The sequence below is a fragment of the Canis lupus genome, chromosome 10 (genome assembly GCF_011100685.1).
Source record: "Canis lupus familiaris isolate Mischka breed German Shepherd chromosome 10, alternate assembly UU_Cfam_GSD_1.0, whole genome shotgun sequence".
Classification (NCBI taxonomy): Eukaryota; Metazoa; Chordata; class Mammalia; order Carnivora; family Canidae; genus Canis; species Canis lupus.
This window is the reverse complement of record NC_049231.1, coordinates 35,527,307-35,542,916: the sequence shown is the minus strand read 5'-3', so window position 1 is coordinate 35,542,916 and position 15,610 is coordinate 35,527,307. Positions and strand designations below refer to the sequence as shown.

Below are 15,610 nucleotides of genomic sequence, written 5' to 3'. Positions count from 1 at the left end.
TGGTACACTAGAACACGTATGTAATTTACTGGCACTGTATGCCCAGAAGGGCATTACTGCTGGGGGTAAAGGTTGCAGGGCCCTGGACTGGGTCACCTTGCTGGACTGGCCCTGGTACCATCAAAGAAGCTGTTGTCTGCCATCTGAATCTGAATTCTGTACCAGCCACATCCCTTCATGGTTCCCTTTTCCTCCTTTCTCAGCTGCCCAAAATCTGTGACTTCTGTGACACTGTTTCAGTCAGTGCTGGTCTGAGACGGTCAGAGATACAGGTGCAAGCACACCCCCCCCCCCCCCCCCCCCCCCCCAGGCAGTGCGCTTTGTGGCACGGGGGTATCTCTGCTGGGACAGTCCCATGTCTTGCTACCTTCCAAGCAGCAAGATGTCCCCTTGAGGGTTCTTACAGAAAATGGAGAATAAATGGTGCCTTTGTGTTCCTCTTCTTAGTTGAAAAACAACCTTTTTTTTTCCTTCTACATTTTATCTTCAGACAAAATTATGATAGGATCCTTACACGAATCTCAAAACTTCTAAGCGGTCGCTTTGCTGACAGGACACACCTTGCTAAGGTGCTAATCATAATTCTTTGCCGCTTACGAGCTTTTTTCCTGAGTTTAACATTCTTAGCAAATGAGTGAAGTTCTTTTTCCTTCTATAATTTTATCAAACTCCTTGAAATTCTCCTTTTTTGTGGGCTCGGATACTGAATGGAGAGTGTGATTGCTAGGACAGGGAACATAACCCACTAATGAGAGGCTGAATTCAAAGGAGAGGAAGCCTTGTTCCCCATGGTAACTGGGGTACATGCCTGAGAAGGAAGGGGTGATGACTTGGAGCAGAAGCTGAAAGGGGGAGCCTGCTGTGTAGTTTCTGGTTGCAGTGGAGGGACCCACTCCCCAAGCAGGGACACTGCCTTTCTATCTGAGGGCCGCTTAGGAGCCCACATGGCAGTGATGTGGCCATGAGGTCGTGGCCAGGACTCACTGCCTTGTCACATGTGCCCCAGAGGACCAGGGCCCCCCCTCTGACTCTCAGGAAGGTGCTGTCAGGGCAGCACAGGGTCATAGAGGGTTATGATGTGAATGTCACCGTGATCTGCGAGGGCAAGGGGTGGGACAGGTTTGCCGAGGCGGTGGGTAGCCGTGCCCAGCTGCCCCCACTCTGAGCTGCAAGCACGATGGAGGTATGTGAAACAGCCCCTGCTCTACAAGCTTCTAGGGGACCAGGGGATGTGCCGCCCCCTTCTCATGGGAAGTGTCCCGGTCTGACAAGTGTCCTTGTCGAGTCTGTGGTAATGGGGTATTGAAATGAATCCCATTCCCCACCCTGCACTTTAATTCTTAGGATCTTCTCTTCCACAATCCTCACCCGACCTCAGTCTTTATATGCAAGATTAAGCAATTGTCTAGGCAGTTCAGATCTACAGCTTTGTCTTAATTGCTGGATATTTCTTGTTTGAAACCTCAGTCATCTGAATAACTGCCTCAGTTCAGCAGCCCACTTTGGCAAGTGCAGCCTCACCTGTCCAATCCAGTCACCTTGAGAAGAGGACACGGAGAGAACAGAAGAGAAAAGAAGCAGCTGCCCTGGGCTGGGTGGGTGTGGGTCAACGCAGACTGGCCAGCAGCCTGGGATGATGGCTTCCACTACACCACTGGGGTGCTCACCACCTCAAAGAGTGCTTAGTTATGAGGATGGGGATACCTCCCAGGGTAGAAAAGCCTTTCCCATAGCAGGTACACGACAAATACATGTTGAGCGAATGGGAAAATGTCAGCCCAGGTTGTTGGCATGTGTAGTACAAATGTCTAGAGTTCAATTTTCCAGTAAAAAAAGGTTTGGCATTGTTGTCAGGCCTGTGAGGTCCCCACCCGTTTGCAATAAAATGAAAGAGAATAGAAATAGCCCCCACCCTTGATAATTGCAACTGGGGTCCTCCCAGGGTGAGAATTTGCCTGACCTAATTTTCATGCTCCCATAAAAGGTCTGGATGTTTTAAAGGTCCACATTTGAATCTCTAAAAGGAACCCAAGCCCCTCTGATTGCAGAAGGCATAGATGTACCCTCATGGCTATGATAATTTTTTAACCCAAAGATGTAGCAGGACCAGAAAGCATCTCCACACTCTGCAGTAAGAAGGGAACAATGGCAGACCCACAGACATGTGGTAGGCCTGCCATCTGGCCACTTGTTCACTGTGTGATTTGGAACAAGACACTTAAACTTCTCCTCTGAGACTCAGTGTACTCCTCTGTGAAATGGCCGTGTGGACCTTGGACGGTGGGTATGAGGGTCAGATGAGCCTTGTGGGGCGAGGGTGGAACTGTGTTGTGCATGGCTGGCCGTCATCCCCTGTCTGCTTTAACCTTCTTAGTGCTCCAGAATCCTTGTTTTGGTCACAAAGGCCTTGCTCATCAAAGGCACAAGCTGTGTTCCCGAGACAGCCTTCGAGGAGGAGGGTGAGGGGTGCCAGAGCTGAAAGCAGATCATTCTCTTCTCACTTGCCCCTGCTGACGATCTGGTCCCCAAAGAACGGAGTGTTTTACAGACGAGCACAGATCAAAATGCAGTCAGCCGTGTGTGCCTGCCCACCTCTGGAGGCTGGAGGCGGGAGGCTCCTGAGATTTTTCCTGACAAAAGTTTCAGGCGAGTAAAGGCCAGTCTTCCTCCGCTCCTGAGTTTGTGAAGCTGTCACGAATAATAGGCCAACTAGCAGGCCTGGTGACCTGTGTTCTCCGGAGCCCACCGGGGGATGAGGGGGTGGGGGGGAAGCCTCACATTAAAGCTGTGTGCCAAGCCCAGGCTTCCATCTCTGGTCATGTGGCTCTTCTGTGGGGAGAGCGCAAAGCAGTCTGTTCCAGCCACCATGGGTCTGCAAGAGCCACAGCAGTGTCTCCCGGGAGTTTGTCTACATGCAGGAACTTGAGGGCCATCCCAGACCTATTGAGCCAAAATCCACAGCTTTACAAAGCTCCCAAAGAGTTCGCCCCATGCAGAAGTATAGGCTTTACTAGGACAGCCCCTCCCCCTCACCAGAGCATCCCCAGGAGTGGAGCCAGGACACCGCAGGTGTTCAGGAAGTAGCGGTTGTGTGCCCGCATCCACTGGTTGCCTGCATTTTAAATGGTGACACCTGCCTTCCAGCTTGCTCCCCTCTTTGGCTTCCTGGATTTCCAAGAAAGGAAAGACACATACTTCCCTCCCTCTGGTCTCCATCGCCAGCCTGTCGCTCTGGGGTGCGGACGCATGCAGACTGGACTTCTCGCCTCTGGGTTAGGATGGAGGTTTCCTGGTATTTCACTTGAGACCTGCAGGGCCCCTCGCCCCATTGTCCCTTCTTGCATGTTGTATCTGACAGCAGCCTGCATGTCTGGTTTCCGGTCTTACTCCTTCTTTAAAAGATCCCCCCACATTCCCTCAGTCTCAAGTCCTCTTGGCCAGCACTGGTGATTTCAGGTCACTGAGCCCTGCCCGGGATCAAGTGCCAAAATCCCTTGCTAGCCTCAGGCTCCCTGCGGGGGCCTCAGGGCTCACCTGAGCCTGCAGATGAGAGCTTTTTTATTCAATCCGGTCCCCAAAATCACCTGCAGCCAGGATGCCACCTCTCTAGTGGTGACTCTAAGAGGACATCGTATGGAACTATTGCAACAATGGAAAGAAGAACCCTTCAGTTCTGACGTTTCCAGATGTTTCTGTGGCTGGAGAGAAGAGTGGCGTGGAGGAAGACCACACCTGAGCTGACAAAGTTGGTGAGGCAGAGGCCTGGGAAGAGGGTCCTGTGCCAGGGGAGACCCACGGTCCCTGACTGGGGCGCGCCATGGCTGACTGGACCCGGGGACGAGGCACATGGGTGGCGGCTGAGTGTTTGGGGCTTGGGCTGGCTACTGTAGAGGGCCTCCCACAGAGGGAGGGGACAGGCCTGCCAGGTGCCATCCCTTCCAGGGACACTGACTGTCCTCAGGATACATGAACAAACCCAGTGAGACTGGTCCATGTTGGTGCCACTTTGTTTCCATTTTGTATGGAAGTTGGAGATGTCTTCTATTCTCATCCCCAAGCGGGCAGAATAGGGGTTCTTGGATGCATTGGGGTGTGTGTGTCATCTGTGTGCAAACAGCAGCCCAGGCCTGTGTGTTCTGTCTCTGTGAGGAGAGGAGCAGATCGGTGACCAGCCATGTTCAGATGGGGAAGCAGAGCCCTGTCACTGCCAGAAGCACATCTTGGTGGGAACGGGGAGCATCCTGGGGCAGAATTCCAGGAAGCACGCGTTCTCCCCTCCACATCACTCTTCACCATTGGCAGGAAGCAGCCATTCACAGAATGTTCTAGCATTCTGCTTGTGGGGGGAACATGGGGGTGACTTCAGAGTTTACAGCCTCCTCGGTCCTTCCCCTGGGGCTCCCAGGCTACCTGGGCAGCATCCCTCAGGCCCAGGAGACAGGCTGTAGCCTGCTCCGGGGAGAGCAGAGCCATCTGGCTTCTGGGGCGTGGAGGCCTCGGGCAGGCGGGCACTGCCCCATTTGGAGTCTGAGGAGATGAGAAATGGAGGCTGCACCTGGAGGGTGTACTGCAGGAGCTGCTGCCCAGCACGTGCGGGGCAAAGGTGTCCTGCAGTCAGGCCGTGGATGGGCCCAGCCCTGAGTGTCACATGACATGGCTAATCGGAGCTTATTGGGAAGACGCTGGCAGCTCCCCCAGTGGGGACGGTCGCTGCCAGGAACCGGTCACAGAGTTGCAGCAGTCGGCGTGGGATCTGCCGGCCCACCATCTGCTTACCGGCCGTGTGCTTGTCTAGTCCAGTCCAGGGTGGCAAATTACGGCTTAATCCCCTGTACACACGGCTCCAACAAGAAGCTGCTTGTCACCAAAGCAAAGGTTCAGTGAAGAAGCTAATGCTGAACTGTCTATCTTCATTGGGAGGGGCTTTCATTGGCCAGCCACTGGCCTACCGCAGAGATGTCAGGGGCTCTGGCACGGATGACGTGTGGACCGCTCAGCACAGGAAGGAAACCCTCCCTACCCCTGTGGCTTGCTGACCATGTCTATCTCTGTGGACATTTATTGGCCTTCCCTTTCAGTGCCCACCATGGGCATGCGGCCCACACTCTGGTGTCCATTGAGAGGGGGGCGGCGTGGTTGGCCATGGCAGCCTGCTGGGGAAAGGTCTCGAGGACTGAGCGGTGTTGGGATGAGCCTTGTGGCCATCAGTGAGCAGGTCCTGCCAGGCCAGCCCCCGTGGTGCTCCCAGCTGCTGTGGCCTCAGCTCAGATCATGGCTCCCTCTGCCCTGGACGCGCGTATGCCTCTGTTCTGCCCATGCCTGGATATCCTAGAGTTTCTCACACGTTTCTCGCACTCAGCAGAATCACAGGGCAACTACGTGAGATGCTCCAGATCAACTGCTTGGGAGGAAGAACCAGGTTATTTTAGCCCAACCTTGGGTGGCATCAGTGCTAATATATCCATATACTGCTGTTCCACATGAAGGTATTGGGTCTGGGCTCTGCTGCCCGTAAGTGGCAGGCGTTGTCCCTGTTGCTTCCTGCTCCTCTGTGGGCCACTTGGCCTGCGGCCTGCAGCCTGGTGCAGAGCACTGGGGCCCAGGAGACCGAGCCCAGGTGTGCGAAAAGCCCCAGGATGGCCGTGCGAGGCCATGGCCACCGGTCTGTTCTGTGAGCCAGCGCCGTAGAAGCAGCAAATGAATAAAGTCATAAAATAGAGCAAAACAGCTGAGCCTGGTTGGAAGAAACGTTTCAAAGGAAATAATCCTGGATTTAGATCACACATTTTGGGGCCTACAGTGAGTTTTTCAAAACCTCCCTGGGAAAGGCAGGTATTTGTAATGGAAATGCTGACAGCTCTACAGCCCTCGCCTGGGCGTCTGCAGGGGCTGGACGAGCAGCTACTGCTGCGTGTGTGATCTGCTTGGCATTATGGAGATGAAGCATACCCTCCTCTCACTGCTTAAATTCAGAGGGGCCTTTTTTTTTTTTATTGTTATTAACTCATTAGGATGCTACCAGCTGCACACCCTAGTAGTACAGGCTGGGTGTGAACCTGTGGTCTGTCCTCCACCGTCCGAGGGATGACCCAGACTCCACGGCAGGCGGGTTGGACCCCTCCAGGCCTGGCCCCCCACTCAGCTCCCGTGCACATCCCCGGCTCAGGAAGGGCCTGGGGGTGGCTCCTGCACCTTGGACTGTGCCTCGCCCTCAGCCCTGAACTCTTTACTCTGCACCCATGGTTTGGTGCATATTTCAGGAGGGCCCTGCGTCCTGCCTTCTCCCCTGACCTCTCAGGCAGAGGCTCTGCCAGCAACCCGAGTACTCTCCCTCTGAAGTCCATGTAGCCTTGGAAGTGGCCAAAGCAAGGCCAGGGGCATGTGGGGTGCCACCCACACTCTGATGCTCCCTCTGGGGGCACGTCGGGGCCACAGTGTGGAGAAGGGAGATGCATCTTTGCTGTACCCTCTTCCCTTTCCCTGTCCCTCACGTCTGCCCTTTGTGGCCCCTCCTCTGGACACACTGTGTCATGGCTCATCCCAGGTGGAAGACTGGGTGGACAGTCGTGACCAAGCCATTTCCTATCCCAGGCCCTAACTCAGATACCGACTCTAGGGCGACTTGTGCCCCATGCACTCACCTGACACCTCCTGGGCCTCAGCCTGGGGTGGCTCGCTCTGCCTGGACACCCTGAAACTCCAGCCTCTGAGTTTAAGGCTTATTGGTTGGCTCAGCCTCACTGACCTCTGACGTTCTGTCTGTGTTAGGAATGTTATCTCTACTTCCCATGCGTGGGTGACCGCTGAAGCCCACCCCCCAATGTTGTGGCAGGACCATGGGGGTGCCCTGCTGCTGGCATCTCAAATCCAAGTGGGAGCTGGGACCCCTCAGCCTCCTGGATGGCCTGACATGACACACTTTGTCTTTCTGATCCCCCCTTCTCCTCTGATTTTCTTCTCTAGTTTTATTGCAGTGTCAAGGGCGACATGCAGGAGCCCATCGCGGACACTGCTCTGGCAGAGAGCCTGCCAATGAAAGCATCCTTCCCACCATCCCTGCTCACACCCCTGAGCCACTGGAGGCCTCTCAAGGACAGGCACGCCTGTGCTTGCCTCCCTTGTCATGCAGAAAAGCCCTGGCTGAGGCCCAGATCTTGAAGTGAATTTTAGGAAAACTGGTGCTTCTTCAGAGTGAAGGGACCTTTTCACCTTTGAGAACGCTGAGAAGAAATGGATGGGCTGGAGATGTCCCTGTCCACCTGCAAGAACACCTATTCCATGTCAGGCCAGGGAGGTGTGCTCCAGGCTATCACCTTCGTTCAGAGAGCAGTGCCGGAGCTGGGCAATGACTGGCCTCAGGGCGTTTGCCCTTCGGGAATTCAAAGAGCTTGTGATCATAGGCTGGACATTTAGGAATGTGATGTGTGCTGAGAAAAAAAAGACAGAGCAGGGTTGGAGCCCAGCAGGCACGCTGCCCCACCTGCCAGCTGCCACACTGGGATCCAGCCACCTGCTGCTGCCTCGTGGTCGGGAAGCTGGACGAGGGCACCCATGCCCAGTGATGTAGGGGTCATTGTGGCCACTGCTCCCAGCACCAGCAGAGCCACAGTGCGCTGGCAGAAACTGGGCCAGCCGGGCCCACCTGAGCCCATGACACCCTCAGCTGTTTGTTGGCTCAGGAGGAAACAAAACGCAAAGGTTCGAGCTCCTTCATGATTCACTCTGTGCTTCCTGAACTAGGGCTCCCACAGGGCTAGCTGGTGGTGACTCCATTTCTTCTGCTACTTCTGAAAGGATGAGGGACAAAGAGTAGAATTTTACAGGCATTACCTAGCAAGACGACATTTATTTAACCCATCTTGTAGAGACGTTCCTAGGCTGCTTCTCACATCACATTGTCTTCCTGGCCACACTGAACACATGGTAACCAGTTCTCTGTCCTTTATTCTGTGCGCGCTGCCCCTTGGGTAGGAACTTAGCTTGAGCCCAGCCCAGACCGAGAAGGAAGGGCTCTGTTGCACACCTGGGATGGAAAACTTGCTGGGAGTGCAGGAGGCAGAGTCAAGTTGGCTCACAGAAGGTAGTTTACCTTGAGGCCCCCCAGCATCTCCAGGAGCATGAGGCCTTGCCCCCCCTCAGGTGCCGCCCAGCACAGCTCTGGTAGGGAAGGCCGTCAGCCAGCCTGGGTGCCGACCCTGGGTCCCCCAGGCTGCTCAGGGGCTCGAGCCCATCCCACCTGACCTGATAAGCACTGCCTGGGATTGAACTTTTGTCAGAGGCACTTTTCCGGTGAAGGTATCTGCTATTTTATGATACAAGTAGGGAGAAATGGAAGAAGCAGTGCCCTGAGTCCTTGCAGAATCGCTGAAAACAGGACGGTCTTGCCCCCTCATGGACTGGGGGTCAGATCAGCCTGCGGCGAGCCTGGTCCTGCAAACAGCATCCGTGGCTGCTGCCGAGCAGGTGGGACACTCGCCACCACCTGCCGTCACCAGGGACAGTTGTGCATTCTGCTCACATGCCTTGCGTTTTCCTGCCCACATGGCCAGAGTGGTGCCAGGCAGGCCAGACCCGTCACCGTGGGGAGTGTGGGGCCCGTGGCTGGGCATTCCTTCTTCCCTCCCCTGCCCCATGCCCTCTGCAGGTGTGCACCTCACACCCCAGAAATGGGCACTCTGGGAAAGGATGGGGCTACCCCAAAAACAGCTGCTCTGGAGACCTTTGCAATAAAGTCTTTGGGGGTCACTGCTGCCTCTGCTGTGTTTGTGCCCAGCGCCACTCACAGGGAGGTCTGTTGGAAAGGCCATGTGAGTGAGAACACATTGCCGGGTGGGGAGGACGCGGGCTGGAGCCTGTGACCTCTACTTACTGAAGCTTCCCCTCCCTTTCTCACCTAGCTCAACGACTCGGCCAAGCAGCTCATGGAGATGGACAAGCCCTGCCCAGCCGCTGTGTCTGGCTGCCACGCCCCGGTGCCCTGTGACCCCGGCACAGCAGCCAGTGTGGCCCTGGGACCCTCAGCGAGCAGCACGGGGGCGGTCAGCGCCTTTCAGCGGCGTGTGGACAGCAAGAAGAATGCCAAGAAGCGCCACTCCTTCACCGCGCTCAGTGTGACACACAAGTCCTCCCAAGCCACGAGCCACAGGCACTCCATGGAGATCAGCGCTCCAGTTTTGATCAGCTCCAGTGATCCCCGGGCCGCGGCCAGAATCGGGGACCTGGCCCACCTGTCCTGCAGCGCTCCCACCCAGGTAATGTCCTCGGGTCGTGGACAGGGCGGTGCTGGGCCTCTGGTCCTGGGGTAGGGAGCTGCATCCTCAGCCATGCGCTCAGCGTCCGGTTTCCTAACTAGCAGAAGGAAGGCCACGGCAGCCGTGCCCCTGGGGGCCACCATGACTTCCCAGTGTCTGCCTGGCCTCAGGGACCCCCAGGCCTTGGTCTCGTAGCTCCCAGGGTAAATGGAGGAGTGGTACTCGGTGTTGGAAAGGTGACCTAGGTGGTGTGTGACACAGGCCTGTGTACTCGAGAAAGTCCTCCTTTGTCAGCATGCACGCAGGGCATCCAGTCGAGTCTTGCAGGAAGTCTGGGTACAGTTTATTGTCAGCATGGTATGTTTTTAGCATCTCTGTAGCACTTGCTAGTCTCATTTCAAAAGAAGCTCAGAACCAGAATGAACTGCCTTGTTTAGTACTTTGATTTTTATTTTTACAGAGACCTTCTATTTCTAGACATGGCACTGGTTCCATTCCAGAGGTAAGATGAAGGAAAGAGGGGGACGTTATTCTCAAGCTACCAGCCATTGTTTGCCCCACACACCACGTGCTGGTCTCCGTGTGCTGGCCATGGTGTCCTGTAATCCGTGGGTAATGATTGCCAGGCTCAGGCTTCCCCAGTGTTCCCAGGAGCTTTTGAGTGCACATCAGCAGAGTTCCTGCCCCACAATGTGTGGGCTCTGGCGTTCTGTCTGCCTCGCCCTCATCCTCACCTGCTCTTGCCCTCCTGTCTGTCCACAGCTTCTGAGTTAGTGCAGCAGAGGGCAGGTTCAGGCCATGCAGTCTGGGTCTACTAGAGACAGGCTCTAGGGTAGGAAGGGAACAGATTTTCTTTTTTTAATTTGTGTCCCATTTTGTTGCACAAGGACCTCAGTTCTGAGTCAGCTCATCCTAGCAAGGACTGGGACCCTGAGTCCCATTTTCCGGCAGTTACATTAGAAGTGAAAGTCATGGCCAGGCTCTAGGCTTTCGTCAGGGTCATTGAAAAGGGTGAGAGGTCAAGCAAAGCAGTTTCCACCTATCTCCCATCCCATATTAACTTAATTATTGGGACACATAAGAGGTGGCACTGAGCAGCCGTAGGAAGGGTAAGGCTGGAAGACACCACAGGTTGTGTCCTGCAGGCACCAGCATGCCGTCCGAGGTCAGATGCACCCGCAGACCAACCCCAGCTCTGCCGCCTGCCTGCTGCCTTCCTGGCTAGGTGTGACTGTGCTGACCCGTGGTCACACCAGGACATCCATCTCCTGGCCGACCCGAGGACCCGTGTGGCAGCTGTAGGTCCTGTAGTTGGCCACGGTGCCATGCGGATCGTCTCCCCACTGTGCCAGGCACGCTGGAGCAGGACCCAGTCCCAGGTTTCTGTGCCTGGCAGGCAGACCTGGGCTTTGTGATTGTGAACCTGGAGAAACGCAGCATCGTTGCAGGCCTGCCTCCATCCACAAACGGAGGCCTGTACATGCCAGACAGATGTCAGGGATGGGTTCCAGGCTGGCAGAGCAAGACTGCCTGGGCCTCCTGGTGCCCTGGGGCATGGAGTGTGCAGGTAGACCCCTGCCCTCCTGTCCCCCAGGCCCCTGCAGACAGGCCGTGACACAGACCATCATCACTGACAAGATGAACCCTTAACCCTCTGTGAGATGAACGAAGGCCAGTCATCAGGAACCCAGGCCAGCTCTACCCACATGTTTGCACCCCCACCCACACACCCAGGACTTCTTGGGCCACAAGAGCAGAGGTTTAGGACTTTAGGCCAGGGGTCCCAGAGCATCTTCTTCTGGAGAATGAGGGCAACTGTGGTCACTGGTTGTCACAGTTACTGAACCCTGGTTGAACACTGCACAGTGTTTATAGAAAGTTTGTGGCAACAGGCCTGTGTGTCCTGGAAGAGCAGCTACCTGCATGGAAAAGGGGTGGCTGAGTGCGTGCTCGTGGTGTGCATGGCCTCGGGTGAGCAGCTGCCACTGAGTCAGTCTGCAAGACCGGCTCTCATGTGACAGGTACCTTACATGGATGTGACTCTGATCAGAAAGGGCTGCCCTATGTGAAGTGACTATGCTGCTCTTTGTTTACTGGACTTGATCCTGAAACCCTGTGGTGGAAGATGAGCTGCATTCAGACCAGGCACGTGCACACAGTAACAGCGCAGGTGAGATGCTCTGGGATAGGGAAGCCCCCGCAGCTGAGCCAGAGCTCGTTAGCATCGCTGACTCTCCTCGCTCTCCTTCGTGTTCCTTCGTAGAGTCGAGGGGAAGTGTCAGGGCTATGGTTTTTATACAAATGGCTCTAAAATTCGGTAGCTGCTTCTCAGATGGAAGGCAGTGAGCACTGTTGACCTAAAGCTGGGCCCACACCCTGCAGAGCACAGTGGGGGTTGCACGGCTGCCTGGGGGGGCATCCAGGGTGTGTGCAAGTGTGCGGCTTGCGTGACCCCAGGCAGTGCTGCTCCAGCCTCATCTCCTCCGCTCCTGCTCTCACCTCCCTTGTCTGGGCTTCTTTGTACATCCCACCGTCAGGAGAGCCAGCAGGTTGGATTATTTTCATTTGCACATGAGGAAACTGAAGCCCAGAGAGCATGAGTCATGTCTCAGCACTGCACTGGCCTGACAGACTCCCTGCCCTGTCCAGATGGCACGGACACGAATCCAGGCTATGGACACCGCGGCCCCTCAGCTCCTCTTCTGTAAATGCACAGGGCTGACCTCAGTCCCAGGAGATGGAGAAGGAAAATACAGCCAGTGCCTGTGGAGAGTGGCTGGCACCCTGTCCAGGCCGCCTCCTCCCTCCCTCCCCTCCTCCCTTCCTCCTTTAGTCTGGGACCCGGGTGGCGTGCAGATGAGGGCAGTGTCTCAGTGGACAGCCAGGCTCCTCTGCTCATGGGCTGTGCACCCAGGAGAATTGCTGAACCTCTCTGAGCCTCTAGAGCTGCCTTTAAGCGCCAGGTTGATCACGGTCCAGGTGCCAACTCTTCCCAGATCCTCAGCTTTCTCATCTGTTAAATGGAGCAGCTATTGCTGTGAGGGTAAATTGAGAGCACAGGCTGACCTCTTTTCAGTGAGCATGTGTAGTGGTTCCTCTGCCGCTGGGGATCAGGAATAAGACCGGCCCCGCTGCATCGGGTACGTCAGCCGGGGCTCAGGCCTCATGTGTGCTGGCCACGTTCTCCCTGTACCATGGACTGCGCTAGACGTTGGAGTGCCAGAGGCCACAGGTAGATGAAGGGGGGTGGCGCCGCCCACAGCAGTACCTCGTGAGGGTGGGGATTGATGAGCATCCTGCCTGCCAGCAGCTCACTGGTCTGTCCCCAGCGACAACCAGGCCCAGCTGTGTGGGCCCAGGGCCTCATATACCCGCCGTGCAAGTCCGAGGACCCTTCCCAGAATCCAGCCTTTGCAGCAGGAGGCTTGCACATCCCCTGACACAGCTCTGGCCCCACAGCACCAACGCGACTGGTCTGGGTGCAGCCTGGGCTGGGCCTTGAGAGCTCCTGGCCTCCTGTGTGTAGCAAGAGGCACCAGCACCTCAGACACCTGCAGCAGCCCTTCTGTCCCCCTCCAGGCAGTAGTGCAGGCCAGCGCGAGACATGAGCCCCGAGTCCACACTGGATGACCAGCACCCATCGCACCTGGCACTGAGGATGCCCAGAGCACAGCAGTAAAGTGCTAACAACGGGACAGTTGGGCACAGCGGGGCAGTTGGTTGCCCTAGATTTCTCTTCCCTTCACTGGACCTCAGAGGCTGTGGGACCTGTGCTGGGTCCCAGAGGCCTGTCCGTTAAGCCAAGGATGCCTGGTCCCTGCCCCCAGGGCAGTGGTGGAGGAGACTCGAGGCATTGCTGCAGGACAGAGCTGGGGATCCCGGCCATCTGGATTCTTGTTTGGTGTGTTTCATGCCACAAGGGGAGGCTTTTAAAACTTTCCAACCGCAGGGCTGACCCCACCAACGAAACCCATCAGAAAGGGAGGGTGGTCTGGCTGTAATAGCCAGGCCCATGTGCAGGGTGCTGTGTGACAGTCAGTGGGCTCTGGGAGCCACATCGGGCTCCCATCCAGGTGGGCTCAGGTCTGCTCCCAGGGCCTCATTAGATACCCTGCTTGGAGAGGCAGCAGTTCCCTGAGGCTTGAGATACCGCTTCCCTCTCAGAGCTGAGACAGGCTCAGGATGCAGTCCTAGCACCAGGCAGGAGTGAGAGTGAGGGCTGAGAAGGATGCCGAGCCCTTGAAGCCTTTGCAGGGGGTCAGCTGTGCAGCAGGACACTGTGCTGGGCCCGAGGCTGGCACACTGTACCTACCCTTGGGGCTGTTGCTCCACGGCTCTGGCTCTCAGAACAATTTGCATGTTGTTAAGGGTTGTTTTCAAAAAGGAAGAAAAGAGGATGGAGATAGAGGAAAAGGAGACAGAGAACAAGCCAGAGGCTGAAGTATACACTCCGTGGCCCTTGACACACAGGCTCACGTCTGAGGCAGCTTTGATGGCCTGGAAAGGCCGGGAAGGCCAAGAGGTGAAGAAAAGGAAGAGCATGGCCGTCGTACGGCTCACCCTGGGTGGGAGCGTGGGGTCCTCAGACAGAACGAGAGGAAGGTTCTGACTTTGGCCTAAAGTTGAAAGGCGCAAACACCAGGTCCTCCCTGGCCTGGCACTTGACAGGAGGCTGGGAACATGGAAGGTTCTGGAATTCGAGTGCCTTCGCCGTGGAGGGTACTGTCGGATACCGCCTTGTTGTGAGGTTTCTGCACACCCGTGGGAATCCTGAGGCTCTAGAATCTGCCCGGGGGGTTAGTTCCGGAGAGCCAGGGGCACAGGGATGAGGCACAATGGGTAGGAGCCAGAAGGAAGGTGGCCCCTGGCCAGCCCACTGCCCCTCCGCTTGGCTTCCCCTTTCAGTACTGCCGGTGGAGGGTTTTCCTCCTCTCGTGTTCTGCCCGTGTTCTTGCTGTACTGTGTTTATTTCTTCTTGCCTTCAGTCATCCAAGGCCACTATGGTAAATTCCCACTCAGAAATGTGGGCTCCTCGTGTCCAGCAAGGAATGATCATGGGACCTTGTGTCGGAAGGATGGCCACCTGATGGAATGTTCCCCCTGGACCCACAACGAGAGTTGGGCCTCGGGTTCCCAGGGAGCTGTGGGGTGAGGATGGTGACACTGTCCAGAGAGGGTGCGTGCCCCGCCCCGCTCCTACTCCTAGAGCACATGGCTCCCCACTCGGCAGGCGCCCTCAGCTCTGCCATGGCTCCCACCTCCACCCCTGCTGCCACACCAGCCAGCCCGCGCCACCCACAGGTCCTGTGTCCCCGCCCCTTGTCCTTCTCCCTGAGATCCTGCAGCTCCAGATGCTGTGGGCACGACCCCTCCCTGGGTTCCTGGGAGCTGGGCCCACACTCCGAGCACTTTCTTGCCCCATGTGAACATCAGCCTTTCCCTTGTGCCCCGTGCCCACTCCCAGGGGCTCTCATCTAACTAGCAGCCAGGCCGCGCACTGTCCACGCTCTGCCTTCAGGCCTCACCCGATGGCGGCCCTACACAGGGACCTCATTCCAGCCACATCAGAAGAGCGCAGCTGTCCTCTTCTGTCCTCAAGCCCGCTTCCTCATCTTTATCCCATCTTACCCAAACTGTGCCACCCCCCTGCCCCTGCTTGCCCTGTCCCCTCTGCCATCCAACTGGGAGTCGCTCTAGTTCCACAGCCTATCTCCCGTGGTGTCAATCAGGGTGATGTAGACCATCCACTGTAACAAACCACTCCTGACACCGGTGCAGCCTGACACAGGCATCATGCGCCGGCCGGTGGGTCGGGCAGCCCTCCTCTCCCTCCTCCCATAGCCCTGCCGTCTACAGCACACAGCCTCCAGTGGGAAGAGGGCCACAGAGGAGGCCTTTAGACATTCCAGTGCCTCAGCCTCAAGACAGTCTACGTGGCCTGTCCTCTCAGGTCATTCCCGTGACCTGATCCCCGAGCCCCAGCATAGCTGCCAGGGGGTGCCAGAACAGCCTGACAACTCCAGCCACACCCGGGAGCCCCTTCATTTGTGGCACCCTGTCTGCCTTGGTTCAGGCTGATTCCGAAGTAACTCTCTGCTTCTGGGGTTCCCCAGAATCCACCGGTAATAAGGCTGATCTTTCCACAACTGCTTCTGGAACTCTGCATTGCCTTAGGATTGACTCCATGTTCCTTAAGTTGGCCTGCAGAGCCCTTCCACTTAGCCCCAGATTCTTTCCAGCTTCCCCTGTCACTGTCCGCTCCCACGTTGGCTGCCCTGCGTGTAGCCTGTACCACACAGCAATGTGGCGCGGGCTCACCCCTCACCGTGACCTGTGCCCAGCCCGTCTGTGTGTCCTCT

At 56.5% G+C, this 15,610-nt stretch overlaps 1 protein-coding gene across 1 annotated transcript in view; it reads left to right on the top strand.

Annotated features, from left to right (window-relative positions):
• Nucleotides 1-15,610, top strand: part of SH3RF3 (SH3 domain containing ring finger 3) — a 353,908-nt gene that overhangs the window by 240,238 nt on the left and 98,060 nt on the right. The window contains exons 4-5 of the mRNA XM_038550834.1: nt 8,898-9,251; nt 9,712-9,753. Of these exons, the coding sequence (XP_038406762.1) occupies nt 8,898-9,251; nt 9,712-9,753 (396 nt within the window). The remainder of the gene's footprint in view (nt 1-8,897; nt 9,252-9,711; nt 9,754-15,610) is intronic.